The sequence below is a fragment of the Pygocentrus nattereri genome, chromosome 10, assembly GCF_015220715.1.
Source record: "Pygocentrus nattereri isolate fPygNat1 chromosome 10, fPygNat1.pri, whole genome shotgun sequence".
Lineage (NCBI taxonomy): Eukaryota > Metazoa > Chordata > Actinopteri > Characiformes > Serrasalmidae > Pygocentrus > Pygocentrus nattereri.
Window position 1 is genome coordinate 18,287,983 of NC_051220.1, and position 18,510 is coordinate 18,306,492.

Here is an 18,510-nt window from a genome sequence, read left to right on the forward strand (position 1 = left end):
ATGTTGTGAACGGCAAAATAAATGAAGACTGCCTATCACCTGCAGCCGCACTGCATGCTCGTGCTTCCTCTTCATGTCGTTGATATACCAGGCCACCCCTGTCATGGTGTCAATGGCCTCTTCCACTACATCATAGCCATCCTCTTCAGGGTCAAAGTGTTTGACAATCTCCTGCAATAATAATAATACCACAAATATAGTCAGAAAACAGAGATCTGCCTTTAAAGGAGACACTAAACCGTCAACTGAGACTTCCAAAGAGCAGATCCATAAATGACAGTTGTATACATCAAAATGTTATGAAATAACCTGAGCTACAAATAACATTGTATGAAAAGAACATTTGTGGAATAATCCTAAATCTACACACTCACAGCACCCTAATTTAGGTAGGATTTAGAATGGATTTAAAAGGTCCCATATCTACGTTTTTCTTGCGTTTTATCTTTTCACATGAGGCCTGTATTAAAATTGTCAAGTTTTATATACCAAAAACAGTCAGCATTTGTTTTTACATGACTATTTTCCAACCTCGTTTTCACTTAGAATTAAACAAGCTGATTGTTTTTGATTGAAGACTGATACACAAATTATTCTTGTTAAATCTATGATTGTCTGCCCTGGACTGTGCATTCAAAAAGCAGCTTGAGCTGAGATGCTACCTACACCTTCAGTGTGAATGGGCAAGGCTAAACTGCAGGAAGCTGAATAGGTGGATAAATATGAACGTGTTTGTTTTTGTGACATCACAAAAAACAGTGAAATCAAAACACACCGTTCTTGCAGCTTTGACTGTATGGACTGGGGAGTCAATGGTACTTTTTGAAACTTTACAAATGTGTACATACAAACTCATTTCAAGAAAAGTGAAGAAAAGTCAGTTTTCTATGATATGGGCCTTTTATTATTATACTATTACAATGCCTGGGGGATTTAACAGATGTAGATACAGTGCCCTACACAATTATTGGCACCCCTCACTAAGATGTGTTAAAAGCCTTAAAATAAATTTTCATTTCAGAAGCATAATTTTACAGTGAAAATTGTAGAAAAATGTAACCTTTAACTCAAGTGAATTAAAAAAAAAATAAAATAATATCCCTGACTAAGAAATCATTATTTTTCATAAAAATCACCCTGTTCCACAATTATTGGCACCTCTAACAAGTCCTAGAAATTAAATGTAATCGAAACATTTTTGTCCTTTCTACTGTAGTTGATCAGAGTATCTAGGAAGCTTTAATCAGTAATTCATCATTTCTTTTTTCCCTGGGGTATACATATGATGTGACACAGAGGCCTATTTCTCTTATCCACTCTTCAACATGGGAAAGACAAGAGAACACGCCATTCAAGTAAGGGAAATGTGTGTCAACCTTCATAAGTCAGGCAATGGCTACAAGAAAATACCCCCTTGCCTACACCTGCCCATATCTACAGTCAGAGGGATCATCAAGAAGTTTAAAACAACTGGAACAGTGGCAAACAAGCCTAGACGAGGACGCAAGTTCATCTTGCCACCGCGCACAGTGAGGAGGATGGTAAGAGAAGTAAAAAGTTCTCCAAAGCTCACTGTTAGAGAACTGCATCAAAGAGTAGTTTCTTGGGATCACAAAGTCTCCATAACAACAATCAGGCGGTATTTACATGCCAACAAGCTGTTTGGGAGGCATGCACAGAAAAAGCCTTTTCTCACTTACAAGCATAAACATTCAACTGGGACTGTGTGCTTTGGTGAGATGCGACCAAGATAGAGCTTTTTGGCAACAAAGTGGGTCTGGCATAACACAAAAGATAAGTGTGGAAAAGCACCTCATGCCCAGTGTGAAGTATGGGGGAGGATCAGTGATGCTGTTAGGGTGCATGGCATCATGAACTCTTTGAAATACCAGGACATTTTAAATGAAAGCTGAAGATGGGTCATCACTGGGTCTTTCAGCAAGATAATGACCCTAAACATTTGGCCAAATCTACACAAAAATGGTTCACCAGACACAAAATCAAGCTCGTCACATGGCCATCTCAGTCCCCAGACCTGAATCCAAATGAAAACCTGTGGGGTGAGCTGAAGAGAAGAGTGCATAGGAGAGGACCCAGGACTCTGAATGATTTAGAGAGATTGTGCAAAGAGGAATGGTCGAAGATCCCTCTCTCCATCTTCCATCTTGTGAAATGTTATAGGAGAAGATTAAGTGCTGTCTTGTTGGCAAAAGGGGGTTGTACGAAGCATTAACATCAGAAGTGCCAATAATTGTGGCACAGACGATTTCATGTAAAATAATTATTTCTTAATGTGGGATTTTTTTCCCCACTGAATAAATGCACTTGAATTAAAGGTAAGGTTTTTCTCTGTTTTTGCATTGTTGTCCTATATTATTTAAAAAATAATAAAAAAAATTATTAGAAGCCTAAGAACACTTCTTAACGAGGGGTGCCAATAATTGTGGAGGGCGCTGTATACAACAATCATAGATCTGCAAGGAATGCAAGGATTTACAGAGAATGTTTCACTCTTTGAAGAGTGTGAAGAGGCTTCAAGAATGGAGTCTATTCTCAGCTAAACAGTCAAAAGTGGCTTTTTTGCTATCAAGTTAATATTAAGTTAACTTCAGCAAATGATCACATGGAGATAAATGTCATGAGGTAAAGGAGAAAACTAATCCGAGTGGAACATTACACAGTAATATGTGGTCTCTGAGGCAAACCTCTCCATCTTCAGATATTATGAGGTACATGCCTGTAACAGTAGATGGTACTTCAGAATCCTCTGCACAGGCTTGAGCAGGTAGGCACCCAGAGGAAGGGAGCGCTCCAGAGATGCCTGCCGATCCCGAAAGAACTTAGCCAGCGTTTTGTTTCTCATACACTCTGTGAGGGTGGCCACTGAGCTGAGTGTTGGATAAGAGCAGAGATTTACACAGGGCAAAGAAAACTGATATCTACAACTCCATATACAGACAGCACAGAAACATTGGACAAGCAAAATAAGTGTTACAGTGCTCTCAGGGTTATAGAGACAACTTGAGCTTTCTTTATTTCTTAAAATTTAATAGGCTCTTTTTTGTTACTATAATACAATAAATGAGCTCTGTTCCGATTGGGCCTAACTCAAAAAGCTCTGAGACCTGAAACACTCTTTACAACCTCAATGTGAACAAATAGGCAGATCAACTGGCCAGTAAAATTGTTAATTATAAACATCTAAAGACCAATTTTAGGAGTGGGGAGGGGAATCAATGAAATGTTGTTTGGTGCGATTTTAATTATAGGAATGAACTGTTTATTCATATTAACTATTTTCAAGAAGTATTTAACTGTGTGCATATTAAATGGATTAAACTGGAAGCACACTTAAAGAAAAGAAAGGAAAAGAAAGGAAGAGTGAAGAAAAGAAAAACAGCATCTTGAACATGAGACAGATCCAGGCATGAGACAGATCCAGGCGCCAGAAGGCTGACGGTGACAGGATGCTGTCACTCTGCTGGTGACACCATCTCTGTGGCAGGAGGAAATTTATTGGGAACTTGAAGCTAATGTGTCGTTTGCTTCAGCGATTACTCTCACTGGGGAGTAAATCACTTAAAATGAGAAACTTGTTCTTTTTTCCCACTTACTTGGGGTAGTTTGTGCAGTACTGTGTGTAGATGTTAAAATACTGGCTCTGCAGATGGAATAAAAGAAAATAAGTTTCAAATCAGAAACCGTCATGATTAAAGGGCCAACAAGTACAGTCTATCATGTGGAGGAAAGACTGCACTTTTACAGACCTTATCCACGAAGCAACAGGCGATGGCCACAGGATCACTGTGACACATTTCCAAACACTGCAACAGCTCACTGGGAGGGAGGGAGAGAGAGAGAGGGAGGGAGAGAGGTTAGCCTATTGCTGCTCAATTTCTCTGAAAAATCAGTGGAATTCTCCTTTATACTGTCTTTTGTTTAAAGTTTCAGAATAATTCATTGGTTGCAATGTAAACAAAGGGGGAAAAAAAGGCTCCCAACTATAAGGATGGACAATAAAGTTGGCTGACCTTGACTTTTTGGTGAGATTACTGATATACAGCATGATGGCACAACATTTCAGGAAATACAAATTTACAATCAATAGATGACAAAGGACTTTATTCATACAATTTGTTCTCCTGATCACAACTACAGTACAGACGTCCTGATCACAGTATTTTGCATCTCAATATGACAGTATGAAAAATCTTAACTTTTAATGAAAAAGTTAAAGCAAAAATATTTTACTACTATATTTTATTTTGTGTTTATTTTATTGGTAAATCCATTAAGAAAGTTTAATACAATGTAAAGAGGAAACATACAATGTAAACAAAAACAAACCAAAACAAAGAGTATAATAACCTCAGCTAGTTTAACCTTGTTTAACTTTGCATATTTTAAGGACAGTCAAAAGACTGGCATTGCATATATTTCAAGCTTTCAGCTTCCAATTTAAAACAGGTCCAGATATTTGGACCACTTCTGAAAATGTGTCTCACTCCTGGTTGTGGCAAATGTCCCTTTGCAGCTCCTCTATTTCATAAATAGAGCACAGAGAAAAAACAAAGAAGCAGAACTGGTTTGGGCTTGAATCAGCCAAAACTTTATGCAATAAAACATGCGTTCAGCTGTGACATCCCTGGGTGATGTCAGCATGGTGACAGCCCATTAATTAGTGTTTACTGTCCTAACTTAAAAAAGTGAAAAACAGACTGCCACTGTACTTCAGTCAAGTAAGGGATAGGATAACCCCTTTATTTCTCCTGTGTGAATCTGCAGTGGGAACTCTAATCACTTCAAAATTATCTTGAGGAGCCAGTTAGCTTTGCGTCATCAGACCATTAAAATGTGCTTTAAATACTAACAAACCAAACAGCACTCATGCATGACACACAGCTCTCCACTTGGAGTTCATGTGCGAGAATTTCTAAAACATTTCATCTTCATTTTTTTATATGCCTTGCTCCATTTGTCACAGAAGGAAGTGCTCAAGCTGGCACCCTACATCACGTCGACTTTAAGGTGGCAATAATGAGTCATATTATATTCATGCACGGATTATTGCCTTGAAAATGGTGGTTTCTTGTGAGCTGCTGAACGGGCTTCCCTGGAGCTTTAACTAATTGACACCCGTCAGTCAGAGAGGATGTCTCTCGGCTGGCAGCGTATTTTTAGCATGCTGTGTGTGTTCTCATGTATTTTAGTTTGTATTCTATGGTTCATGCTCTCTAAATCCCTGTCTAGACACACACTAGTGAGAAGGAAACGTGATGATGCTATGCTGGTGTCATGCCATCATTGGGTATTTCCTTTAATAAACAGATAACCCTTTTTATAAGGCTTTTTTTTTAACTTACATAATATAATACTATCATTTGGCCACAGTATGTGATTGAAAAGAGCAAATAAATATGAAATCAACAGAAGCAATAACATGAAATAAAAAGAGATATTAAATGTGATCAAATTGTTTTGATTTTCCAAGTGAAAATTAAAAGGTTACCAGATCCTCTACTGATGACACACTTCTGCTCATTTTAATGCACAATTGATGCTTATTTGCTGAATTTAACATATTGAAAAAGGAAATAAAATACAAATAGTGGCCTATGCAAAAGTATTGATGGAAAACTTCAAGCTGGTCTCGGCCAGGCCACATATGTTTTTAACTTTGGATTATGTAGGAAATCTAGGTAAGTAGACTACATTACTGTTTTGTCTGTTGGGTTAGGCAGTGGCCTTTCCATTCAATAAAGCCAAAAGACCTTTTTATATAAATTACAGTGCTGTGTCTGATGTTTTCAGGGGTCAATGGTTTTACATTTGTTGGTTGAGGACTAATCACTAATAGCAGTCAGTGATGAGTCAATGTATTTGACCAAATTCACATCCCTACTGCTTAATATGGGGATTAGGGATGTAACAATACAACTTGTATTTTATCACAGTGCATCATATTGCATCACTGCACACTGACTAGCATGTTAGCTTGTTGCTGAAATATTAGCTTGTGGCTAAAGTAGTTGTGTTTCAAATGTTAAATATTTCAAATATGTTTCAATACATATTTATAATGCTGAATGCTTTTATGAAATAACAATGGAAAACAATGTATTCACAGTCTTTAGCTACCAAAAATGTACTGAATCCAGACATCACCGCAAAGCACCACATTGAATTAAGAATTTTGAAATCGTTACACCCCTAATGAGGAACAAAAACCAAACAAACAAAAAAGAAACAACCCAAAAAAACCCAGAACAACAACATAACAAAAGCACTTGTCCCCTGCTGTGTGGCTTCCTGTCAGTTTGGACACGCGCTAATGCGTTGACAAAGAGCAACTGTTTAAACACAGGGGGCTGTAAAAGGCCACTTTGGCTGCTTGTGTCAATCAATCCTGATGCCTTGTGTCAACAGCCTGCTGACCAAAACAAATTAACAGCCACACTCTAGTTTGCATATCCCCCTCCCACCATCACACACACACACACACGCAAACACTCAGTCTTTGAAGCAGGAGTAACAAAAAATCTTGCACTGTAGCTGCCAGTTTTTCTGTGTATACTTTTAAAACCATGTGAAGTAGAATGCACCAGAACAGTACATCAGTGTGCAGTAAATCACAACAGATTGTTTTAAATTTTAATTAAAAAAAATTTTCTCTGACAAAAATGTATGTTTTTGTTAAACGTTAATGGTTGACAGATCGATCCAATTACGGCGCAGCTTCATGACCTACACGCTGACCCCAAGAGTTCCTCTGAATGCATGCTGTTTTGTTGATTGCATTTGCCCTTTCTTAGATACCACTGCAAGGTCAGCTGATGGTGGAGCCTCACTGAGGAATTATCAGGCTTACTGGAGTGCTCTGGACTGGTTTCCTGGACATGGATTACAGAGTCTCTAGTTATTACTGCCTTTCTGAAGGCTGAAGCTTACCTGTTGAATTCATAGATGACTTCGATGTTCCCAAACAAGGAGCTAACCTGCTCAGGCTTAATGGGCAAGTCTCTGGCATCAATAATATAAGCCAAGTAGTCCTGTAAAAGAGTAACAGTAGATAAAGGTTAGTTTAAACTGTAGCAGCTACAAAGCTCACCCCCCCCATTTGTCTCCTTATAGCACAGTAAGACGTGAGTGCAATTTCTGGAACATGCCATCAGAGGGCAGTGATGTTCTACAAGACATGAGAAAGAATTTGCTCTGCAGATCTATTACACATCTAGACTAAACCAAGTAGTTCCTCCAGAGGCATCTCTAAATTTCACTGTTAGCTTTTGGTAACAGTTTAATAAGGCGCAGCATTCATAATAATATAACAGCTTATTGCAACAATTTTCCGTCATTTATCATAAAGGCTGCAGGTGTCCTGTAGCCTTCAGTAACGTGATACTGTTCTGTTTTATGGCACTTTTGTCCCCAGAGACAAAGAATGTGTGTAGATATATATGAATCTTTGCATATTAAATTTTTTTCTGCGACTGAGTGTAGATGAGTAGGATTATTAAAATGCATGTCATAATCATGCAAACTTCCACCTAATTGATAAAGATTCATCAAGAAAGTACACTTTGACATAAATAGAATTTTTTTAATAAAGAAGTCTAAAATCAAATGGCCATGGCCTGCTGGTAAGTCCAAACTTGTATTGTACACCTCTGTCAGTCAACATGAATCACAAATCAAACACGTTTCTGAAACAGGATTCGCTGTTTAAAGCTTGACTTTATGTATTTTTTTTATTTAACTTTAAGACATAGATGAGAAAAGGCACCTATCAGCAGGCTAGCCTTATAGCATCTGCCTGCTTTCACTTTATTTTCATGGAAAAAGCAGGATGAGAAAAAAAAAAACATCAGGAGGAAAAAAAAGACTATTTAAAAAAAGTTTTTACACAAAAAAAAAAACAAGGTGACAATGGAGGTTCTTGCTCAGTGATAGGTCTGGGTGGTGCGAGGGGGAGGGAAGTAACATTAATGAGTTAAGAGGGAAAAACACACTAAAATATGGTATGTGTGTGCGGATGTGAGTCAATGTAAGCGCTGAAAGAGTGTTGTAAAAGTTTTTTTGGACAACATCATGTTGACTATAACATAATTCACTTCCAATGCCCAAAACTTACTTTAAGAATAACAGTTTGCAATATGGTCAGTGTAACTACTGAATAAAAAGCCTTAGGATGGAATAAGAGTGAGGTTTAAGGGGTTAATTGAATAATCGATCTCCACTATAGAAAAATTACATTTTCTTACCAGTCAGAAACTGGAGACTTGTTCCCCCTTGCAGTACGTTTGTGTATTTAAGTATTTTCCTATAAACTTTTGTATAGACTGCAGCATGTATACAGAGTAGTGTAGTTTCTCTCACACACACACAGACACACACACACACACACACACACACACACACACACACACACACACACCCTTAAACACTTTCCCTGCTACCTTCTGTTCTGGGGAATTCCACTCATGAGCAAGTGCTCAAACAGGCAGGATCAATTTGGAGCACATGTCCAGAACATACTACGCCTACGACTGGGACAGTGCCACATAACACAGACCACTAAGAGTAAAGAGCAAATCTGACCATTTTTCAGATCAAGAGTTCCGCAGACATTCTGTCACCATTTAAAAGAGCAGCCTCTGCAGTGCAGACTCAATGCCGTACATTATTGAATCCTTGAGTAGTACTTGTATAACATACTGTTTGCTTAACATTAATGCCAGTAACGCTCTATTTGGCAGCATTGATATCAAGGCTACAGGATAAAAACTATAAAGCTATTGCAAATACTTTACATATTTATTCCTGATTAAGTTTCAGCTGCACAAATTTTAAACATAGACTGTGATTAATCTTAGTGTGCGTGCACCTAAATGGGTGATGTTCATAACAAACAGCCCATTGTGTGAAAAACAAGGAGTTGCCAAAGTGAAAAAGAAATCACATGTATAAATATGTAGGGAAAAAAGCATTTATAACTTAACATCTCAAATGAGACATGCAAACAGTCATTATTATTAGATTCTAAGATATAATTAAGATATAGTTAATCATAATTATGAGATACTAAGTCAAAATCATGGGATCTTAGTATAAAATAGTAAGTCATAAGAAACAATGCTATTCTTTTGAAATAGCAAGTCAAAATTAGGAGACAGAATCTTATTATTATGAAATAGCAAGTCATAGTTACATAATAATAAGTCATAATTTGGACAGTCTCTCAAATTTGTGAGAAAAAGTAAATTATGAAACAAAAGTTATTATGAGATAGAAAGCCATAATTATGAGACACAAAATTAGAATTTTGGGAAACATTCACATTCATATTAATTACTAAATGATTATATGGGCTTCCATACTAGTCACTAGTATTAGTTAGCCTCTAATTCTACAGTACATTAGTACAAAATCCTGCTTAGGGCCCCCAAAAGGCCAGAGTCAGCTCTGGATGTGGTTATTGTTTGGCCTGCATTACATAACCTGCAAATTTAAACGATTATGCTTGCAAGCAAATGGAAATCAAAGTTTCAGATCTGCAATTGATCACAGCACTATAATCAAACATTCACTCAGTGCTGTGAGTCTCATTTACATATTGCAGACCTTTGTTATGCCATTTCAGAAAATGCTCTTATCACAATAACATTTATCAAAAGCATATATTGTGCAACACTAAACAATACCTTAGAAGGCTGTAATACAAGAATGGTGTCTCAAATCACAAATGCTTTCATTGTGTGCTGTGAAAAGCATGATCTCAAGGAGTGTTTGGATGACTTTTTTGGATTTGACAAATCAAGTGATCTCACACAAATTATTTGGTTAATATCAAGCAGAACAGTCCTTAATTGTGTCAGATTAGCTATTTACAAATGTGCCTGATCACAAGGCATAACTTTAATACAGTAGTTTGTTTATATTGTCCAGTTTCAATAAATTGTGCCATATCAATAGTCATGTAAATAATGTTAGTTTAACATAATTGTGTACATGACAGAGTAATGCTATCTTGCCTGTTATTTGCATATGATTTCTAAATATGCCAAGGTACATACCAACTACTTTCTTTGGAAGGGCTGAGTGTGCGTGCATAAACATGTGACTATGACAGACAGACAGGAGAGAAGAGAGAGAAGAAAGAGAAGGAGAGAGAGAGAGAGAGAGAGAGAGAGAGAGAGAGAGAGAGAGAGAGAGAGAGAGAGAGAGAGAGAGAGAGAGAGAGAGAGAGAGAGAGACTAACTGAATGATGTCATATGGGGGTGAATTCAAGTTGCCCAAATCTGGACAAAGAGCAGTGCCATATTTGGGCGATAGGCAGTGGTTCTCTGTGCCAATGAAGCACAGACTAGGATCATCAGACAGATATGTAGCACAGCTCCATTTTTATTCAGTGACAAGTCTGAAAAGTCAAGAGAGCTAAAGCTAAGGAGAAACATTCAATCTCAACTTAAAGTCAACGTGAACCTGAAACAGCAATGCATTTCTCTACCATACTAAGAAAAGCTGCAGCAGCTCACTTCACAGGTCTCAGAGGAAGCCTGTATTAGCTTTCACTCTCCTGGTGGTATTGTGTGATTGGGGGAGTCCTAACTAGTGGGTGGAATAGTCTAAACTACTCCCAGCAACCTACGGAATACACAACCGAATACAGGTGCACTCTACAACCCGACAGAGGTGGACTGATAAACTCCATTACTTTATTTGTTTTAAACTAAAGACAATGACAAGTAATAAAATGACAACTCTCTCCAATAGGCCTCCATAAGGTATAGAAAAATAAAACAATAAAATTGCTTTTGTAAACTTGGCTAAATAAGACCAACGCAGCAATCGCGCTATTACATCCATCGTATAACAAGACTTTACAAAAAACCACATGCATGTAATCTTAAAACCTGCCTGGCACTATTTTACTGCTACACACTGATTTGAATGTTGTGGGCAGTGATGCATTTCTTTGCGTCATCCAATTTCCACTGCATTTGAGCTTGCACAGATAACTGTATACAATTACATATACAATGCTAGCACAACTAGAATACTAGCTCTGAAGCTAAGGAGTGAATAACTGATTTATGTTTTTTTACGCATTTTTATGTGAATACTTCGAAATGCTTTCTGATAGAACCTTTATGGCTTCCCTGCATTTGAAGATGGTGGAGTCCCTCTTTGTCTTGTTTGCACTAGTGAAGTCAAGGAATTAAAAGTTCTCTTCCAAACATTGAGGCTTATAAAAAAAAGGTTGAAAACCATCTAAAAAGAAGTGGAAGGCAGCTCTATGCAAACCTCTTCCTGCAGTCCCCCTAGTGGTCATTCCATCAGGAAATCAACTCAAGTACATTTAATTCACACAAACAAATTTTCCCCTGTACCTCTGTCATAAGACTGACTAGAACACTATTGGCTCTCTGTGTGTGAAATGTTGTGACTATGTTGATCTGCCAGCAAGCAAAATAATCACTTACAGTGATTTACACTTACTAAATTCTGGTAATTAAGTATTTATAAAATGAGACACACTAGACAAGTGAACAAATTTAATATTCAACCATATTCTTCTCATTTAGTTTAGTGCGACTTAGTTAGCCAATAATGTGGTCATTCATAATATCATCTGTATGGAGAGCACTTAGTTCTACTCAAAACATTTTGTATCGACATTCTTAATATTCAGAGACATTGTGTTTAAAAACAGTCACATCTGGCCAATACTTGATGTAATAAGGTCAGAACTGTTGCCAACACTGATCCAGAGTACCAAAACTTCAAGTTAAATGTCCACTCGGCCCTCATCACCCCAACCTGGTGCTGCTGATGAGAATATTTGGAATTGTGAATTGGTGACTCCCACTCTGCAATAAAAACAGACCAAAATATATAATACTGACAATCATCTCACAGTTATCCTTATGCTTGTACACCATGGAAAACGTTTTCATACAGATCAAAGTAGATTAGGATCTCTGATCTGCATTGTAATTTATCCCAGAATAAAAGACATCTTAAGTGAAAGAAAGAGCTTCCTAAAATTGATTGGTTGGGCTACATTGTAAAGTACTCAAAACACACATATGACCTCAGATATCACCTTAAATCTGTATCCATATGGCTAGTTTTCACGGTACACTCATTGACTGCTGTACTGTTCTGCAACAAATGCCTACTGTTAACGTACTACACAGTGTGGCAGAAGTAAGTCTGCTAACTATTGTGATTATTATTAACAGTAAATTAAATAATTGGTGTATTATACTGTATTTTGCACTCATCTAATAAAAGCAGTAAGATACCCCCAACACCCTGTAATGGATTATTCCACTATTTTTTCAAAATCTTTGCAGAAATAAATGTTTAAAATGTAAACAAAGTTGCTGTTGTAGTTTAATTTGGAGAGTCAGAATTGTTCACAGTGGTGATGATAGGAACCAGACATCTGTAGTCTTTAGTGCTTCTAAACCTTGTCAGAGAATATTACTACATGAAATGGTAACAAAATCAGTGCACAGTGCCGGTGACACTGCAAAACAATAGGTTTGAAATAAGGTTAGATATTAGGGAAAAATATTTAATTTAAAATAGAGTCACAGTGGAAAAGTACATGCAAGGCTAAATAGTACCCAAAGAAAACAAGTTTTCAGATTTGTGACTATTTCACTATTATCAGCATTACATTAGGTAGTAAATAAAATGGCTACATTTGCTTTGTACTCCAGGTTTCTTTCCATTCCACATCATGCCACTATAAATTACTTTGTTCACATTTCAACCATTGAGTTATGAGACATTTCAAAAAATCGTTGAAATTCCCCTTTAACTGTGGTGAAATCACTGCACTGCATGGGTTTAATGGCCATACAGTTTTTTTTATCAGTCTTTCTGGCACAGAGGGGTTTGTTACTGTCTACTGGTGGGTTGGAATAGGCAGCAATGAGGTCAGTGTTTCAGCCAAGCGCCACTCCGGAGGCCCAGACAAAGAGCTGTGGATGTGCACCTGGGCTGTGGGAGCTGAAACCTGACAGGTGGATGAAGCAATCTAGGATTTAGTAGTACGGTGTGGGATTTACATCCGGCCAATCGTTATATATCCCATCTCAAGACCAAACCGCATAAGAAACAGTACAAGGTTGCAGGGTGGAAAATCCACGAATTACGGGAGACGCAGAATTTGGAGGTGTAGGCACATTCCTACATAGGGTGCAACACCTGGAGAAACCGAAAAAACCCCCCCAGGAATTCCCATATTCAGCAGCAAATAGGCCTTGCTAGCACAGCAGTTAATCATGGTTAATGTTACAGCAGTGAATGGAAGCACTGTCATGAACTGACAAACAAAAAAAGGAGAAGAAAAAAAAAAAAAAAACAAACAAATTGCTACTTTGTGGTTTACTCCAAAACCTCACTGCCTCCTGTTTGTTGTGGGTAGGATTAAAACTGTTATGTAGTGAACAAAAACAACACAACTTTGGGTTATTTCTACAAGTGGTAGTCTTGAGCTGGATGTGGTTAGAGAAGATGGTTTTTAATGGCTGTAAAAGACAGAACAGGGCTCGGCAGGGATTTCAGAATTTTCTGGATAATGTTGTTCCCCAGAATTACTTCTAATGCAGCAAGACAACTTGCTGTTTCAGCTCCAGAGTTCAAACATTACCAATATTTTTTCTGTCAATTTAATATTTGAAGTTCAATTGACAAAACTTGAAAGCAGACAGGTTATTTACTTTCTTTTTAGTGTCCAACTAGGCAGACTGCTACTGCTAATACTGGCATCTGCATTACACATCTGCAATAGAGCAAAAGACAAAAATGTGCCATCAAGAAATTCTATTTCCAAAAGTCCTACTCTGCAAGAAGCTTCTTTTCCACGTGATCTTGTATATTACTTTGTCAATGCGCCGACAGTCACAGGCAGTCTTACAAACTCATTATCCTTTAATCATTAGTGCAACCCAGTATGAAAAAATTCAAACCATGTAAAATGGATATCAAATATCATGGATATCAAATATCATGATCAGATATCATGTTCTGTCCCATCACTACAGATGTGTGCAAGTACTTGAGTACTTTGTTAAATGTTCAAGCTGCCAGTGTTTGAATACTGAAATCAGTGTTCAGCTATAAGAAAATATACCGACCATGGGAGGTGTGGTCCTGTAAGGCATGCAAGGTGGTCCTCCCTTGCTACCTTTCAATAAAAATGATCTAGCTTTTAAGCGTAAAGCTTCCCACATCTTATTCTTCGCTGAAGCCACAAGATCACATTTTGTTACTATGGAACACTACTATGTGAATGTGAGTGCATTGCCAAGGACATGAGTTAAGGACATGGTTGAGAAGGCAGAAATAGTGTGTCCAGCTCTGCCACAGCTTTTTTGCTAACTAGGCCAACTACGGCAGTTAATGTCAGGTACAGAAACAACAGCAAAAAAAAAAAAAAAAAAAAAAAAATTTCTCTGACAAATGAATGCTACATTTACATGTTACATTAATTGAAAAAACACTGTTCCGTGCCTCACACTGGTACGTGACTGATGGTATATATAAATGTTGGCATGATGACAGCAATTCCAGCTAAAAAATATGGATGAGAAAAAAAAAAACAAAAAAAAAACAGAAAAACAGAAGCTTTGGCAGAATTTTCAATTGCAGCTCCATTGAAAACATATCCAGTTTGCTGTCAACCGTCTGCCACCATCATGTGAATGCAGCATTTCTGTTGACATATCATCCGCTGAGGAAAATGCCCACTCTGATGCCCACATTATTTTTATTTATTTTTTGTTTTAAAAAAAAAAATTAGGAAAAGATTCCAGCTTACTGAGAGCAATGAACTCCACCAGAGAGTCCACATACTATTAAGTTGAGGTGCTAAAATTAGAGCGCATGTGTGACGTGACTGATGCGTCATGTAAAATGATTTGCCTTTTTTGTTGTTTTTTGTTGCATCAAAGAACCACTCTTGTTCTGGACAAGCTTCATGCAAATAAACTGCATGGTGACCAATCAGATTGTTGATATGTGCCGCAGTAACAGATTGTGTCATGCCCACAGTCACACACCAGCATTTTATGCTGGAAAATATACACCATGTGGTAGAAACAGTGGTTGATAAAACTGTTATTTTCACATTAGATTGTTTTTCATGTTTGGGGGGTGGGGGCGGGCACTACATTAAAACTGCTTTGGGGGTCACAACTAGCCTAGAACTCTGCATCAAATTATTATGAAGTGTCTGTCTGTCTGTCTGTCTGTCTAACAGTTGCAATCCTGAAATCAGGGAGCGTTGCAGTGCCCTCAGCACCCCCACTTCCCACATCTCTGGATGTCTGACTTAGGACTCCTGTATCTCTCCTTGGTGTGAAAGTCTTAATAACACTTCACACTAAAGCTGCATCACAGGCTCTGCTGTGACACAAAACTGCTGTTCACACTCTGGCAGTGATATTTAATCAGCTGCTGAAACTGAATGAAATAACATATGGATGGCAGACATCAAGACTCATGACAAACTCAAAGAAAATAAGCCACTTTCTGGCAGGAACCTCAAAGTGCCTAAAAATGTGCTAATAACTAATCATGTTATCTTATGACTGCCAGCTTTTTCATTCATTCTCGGCCACATCCACAAATGCGTTCTTTCACAGCAACTGCTGTGAGGCTGGACAGGCTTTAGAGAAGTGTGACAAAAATTCTATCCAACCTAATGAATAACTTTTCATGCGCAACTCACTTTTTATCAAAATACTTTAATTATTCAAACTGGACCATTCGTTTTCGAGTCATTGCATGATTGACCTTTTCTCAATACATGATACATGATGTTTTGTTTTTAAGAGGTTTAATTAGTTGGAACAGACAAAGAACAACCGCTAAGAAAAAAAAAGCTAAGAATACAATAATTCTTATTACATGTTTTAAACACTGTGCTACACCACACATGACTAATTATGCTCTCTTTGTTATAAAACATGCAGTGGGTAAGTATTCTCACAAAAATCTGACATTCTCAGAAAAGCAGATTGTAACATACCATGACAATTTATCTTAATACGCTCCTATTTCCCACCCCTACTATGTAATGCTAAGTTGTGATGTAGTTTTTCATTAGGTTCAAACATGTTTTTTGCCAGTGTTCTGTAAAGCTTCTTAAAACTGACCTTAGTTGCAACAAAAGTACACATTTGTGGGCAGAGTAGGTGAGTAGGTGGTAGGTGAATTCCACATGTTTGATTTTAGCTATGCAACATACGCATTTTTAAGCAGCTGTTTGCCATACAGAGTCAGAAATCACAGGTGTGTTTGTGAGTCTTTACAGCTGCACTATGTACAATTTTTTGCTAACACTGAAAGAAGCAGCATTATAAGGTAAGGGAAAAAAAAAAAATCACCCCAAAATATGATGTCCATGCACTACAAGTCAGACATATAGGGTCAAATTAGAGTCAGACCACGAAACCCATGTTCACATGTCACAAGTTAATGTCACATGCACAGCCTCAGAAAGAAGGTCTTGCTCAATTGCAAAACTGCAAAACCAATGTTATACTGATGAACATACGATGACAGTAGATCATTCACATCTTTGGAAGACACATCCTTTAGTTTTGTCTGAATTCTCCTTGAATATTCTTTCAATGCGCTCACCATCATCAGATTCATCTGCTCTTTGACAGGGTCCGAAGTACAAAATGTTGTTCTACATAAGTGCAATTACACATTTGTACCAGAGAGGTCTCCAAATCCCCAAAACTTGCAAATTGTGGCTTTACGCTTTATCTCAACATGGTTTGATGCAGATGTGTGATTTAGGCAAGTCATTTGCTCAGTGCTAATTGGTGTATGCTTTCATTTATTTTAGTTACATTAGCCTCGTTGCTGCTGTATAAAACTGGAGAAGCAAAAATTAGACACCAGACGTGCATCGGCTCAAAGACTACAATTGTGGTAAGGGATTAAATTGTCTCCATTTTTTTTTTTCAACCTGATCATTGCTGCAAATGTGTTCATCTAAAGCATGAGTCACAAAAGCAAATGTTTTTAATAAAAACATCTCAACTCCTAAAATAATATCCCTTTACTCACCTCCACAATACTGCACAAGTCCTGGACATACATTCTTTCTGTCTCTATTATCTCCATGACAACACGGTCCACATAGGTGAGCTGAGGATTGGGCGCCATGGCTTCAGTGGCGATGGGAGAAGGTGTGTCTGAGTTCTGAGGTGGAGTTCTGGCTCCAGTGCTGGATACGTTGTGGTTGCACTGATCCTCAGAGGGGTCTTGCTTTGGCCTCCTGCTTCCAGGCTTCAGTAAAGTTGAAGGCTCTTCTCGTTCTTCAGGAGGACTAAGCTCCAGATCAATATCAGGGCCTGTGGGTGGGGAGGGTCGGGATGAGGCTAGGATGGGGCCCCTGAAGGGGCTGCTCTGGCCTTCTCCGGAGGAGGTGGACGAGAGCGTGGACACGGCACTCACTGGCCGCTCGTCCTCAGAGTGCTCGACACCCAACAGCGAGCAGTACTCTGCCAATGTGGGGTCATGACTGCTTAAAGAGGAGTCTACAGACAAGCGAGGAGATTCTGTAACAGAGGGAAAAGAACACAGACAGCTGTGAGTTTTACAGGTTGTTTATTTTTGGGAAAACTGTTTTAAGAAGAATTCAGTACATTTAATAGTGGGTTTTCAGACAATTGCAAATGTAAAATGTTTTTGCCATAGTATGAAACTATGCATCAACATTGTGAAAAGAAGCTTGGTATCAGGTCCAAAGTCAAAATTCTGGTATTGTGATAACCTTACTTACAAAGAAAATCATAAAAAAAAACAGTACACGGTTTAAATACACCAAACCGTTTATGCAGCTTTCAATACTGCACGTAATATTAATAACGTTCTGAAGATGACAGAGCTGGCACAGGATAATCACCTGAGATTACAGTGGCACTGTACTAACAAAGAAAGCTTTCATTCAGCAGGGAAAACACACTGTGAGGCAGTGCGGAACTCATGACATTTTCTTCAGCAATTTCTCTGTACAGTAACCACCTCCCATTAGCCAAAAAGCCCAAGACAGTTCAATGTGGAGTGGTTTTCTACAATGATTACTGACATGGCCTAATTACAGCATTCCACATTCTGGTAAAAGACCCAGCCACTTCCTCTACACTCTGGGTCTGAGGCTGGCTGAAACAGAGAGGGGGAAACAGGAGGAAAAAGCCTTGGGAGCAGGGATCTCAGGGTCTTGTTTGTGTAGAGTTAAAACCCTGCTCGGGTCCATAATAAACAATGTGAGCTCATCCACTTGGAGCTAGCGTGTGTGGAAAACGGGGATGCTGGGAAGTGGTCGGTGCCTGGTTTTCTCCTTGCATTTGTTTCTCCTCAGTTGGAATCTTTTCCTCCATAGAGTAATTCAAAACAAAATCTCTCACATAACTTCTCACCATACAGTCCAAAACAAAAAGGGCAAAGTCGCTATCTAGTTACTGGCATGACAAA

At 38.2% G+C, this 18,510-nt stretch overlaps 1 protein-coding gene across 3 annotated transcripts in view; it reads right to left on the bottom strand.

Annotated features, from left to right (window-relative positions):
- Positions 1–18,510, bottom strand: part of LOC108430640 (pleckstrin homology domain-containing family G member 3) — a 72,753-nt gene that overhangs the window by 15,475 nt on the left and 38,768 nt on the right. For all 3 annotated transcript variants that reach the window (XM_037542184.1, XM_017703247.2, XM_017703246.2), the window contains exons 4-9: positions 17,101–17,594; positions 6,949–7,049; positions 3,768–3,837; positions 3,615–3,661; positions 2,738–2,888; positions 40–171 (exon numbers count right to left, since the gene is read on the bottom strand). In XM_037542184.1, coding sequence (XP_037398081.1) covers positions 40–171; positions 2,738–2,888; positions 3,615–3,661; positions 3,768–3,837; positions 6,949–7,049; positions 17,101–17,594 — 995 coding nt within the window. The remainder of the gene's footprint in view (positions 1–39; positions 172–2,737; positions 2,889–3,614; positions 3,662–3,767; positions 3,838–6,948; positions 7,050–17,100; positions 17,595–18,510) is intronic.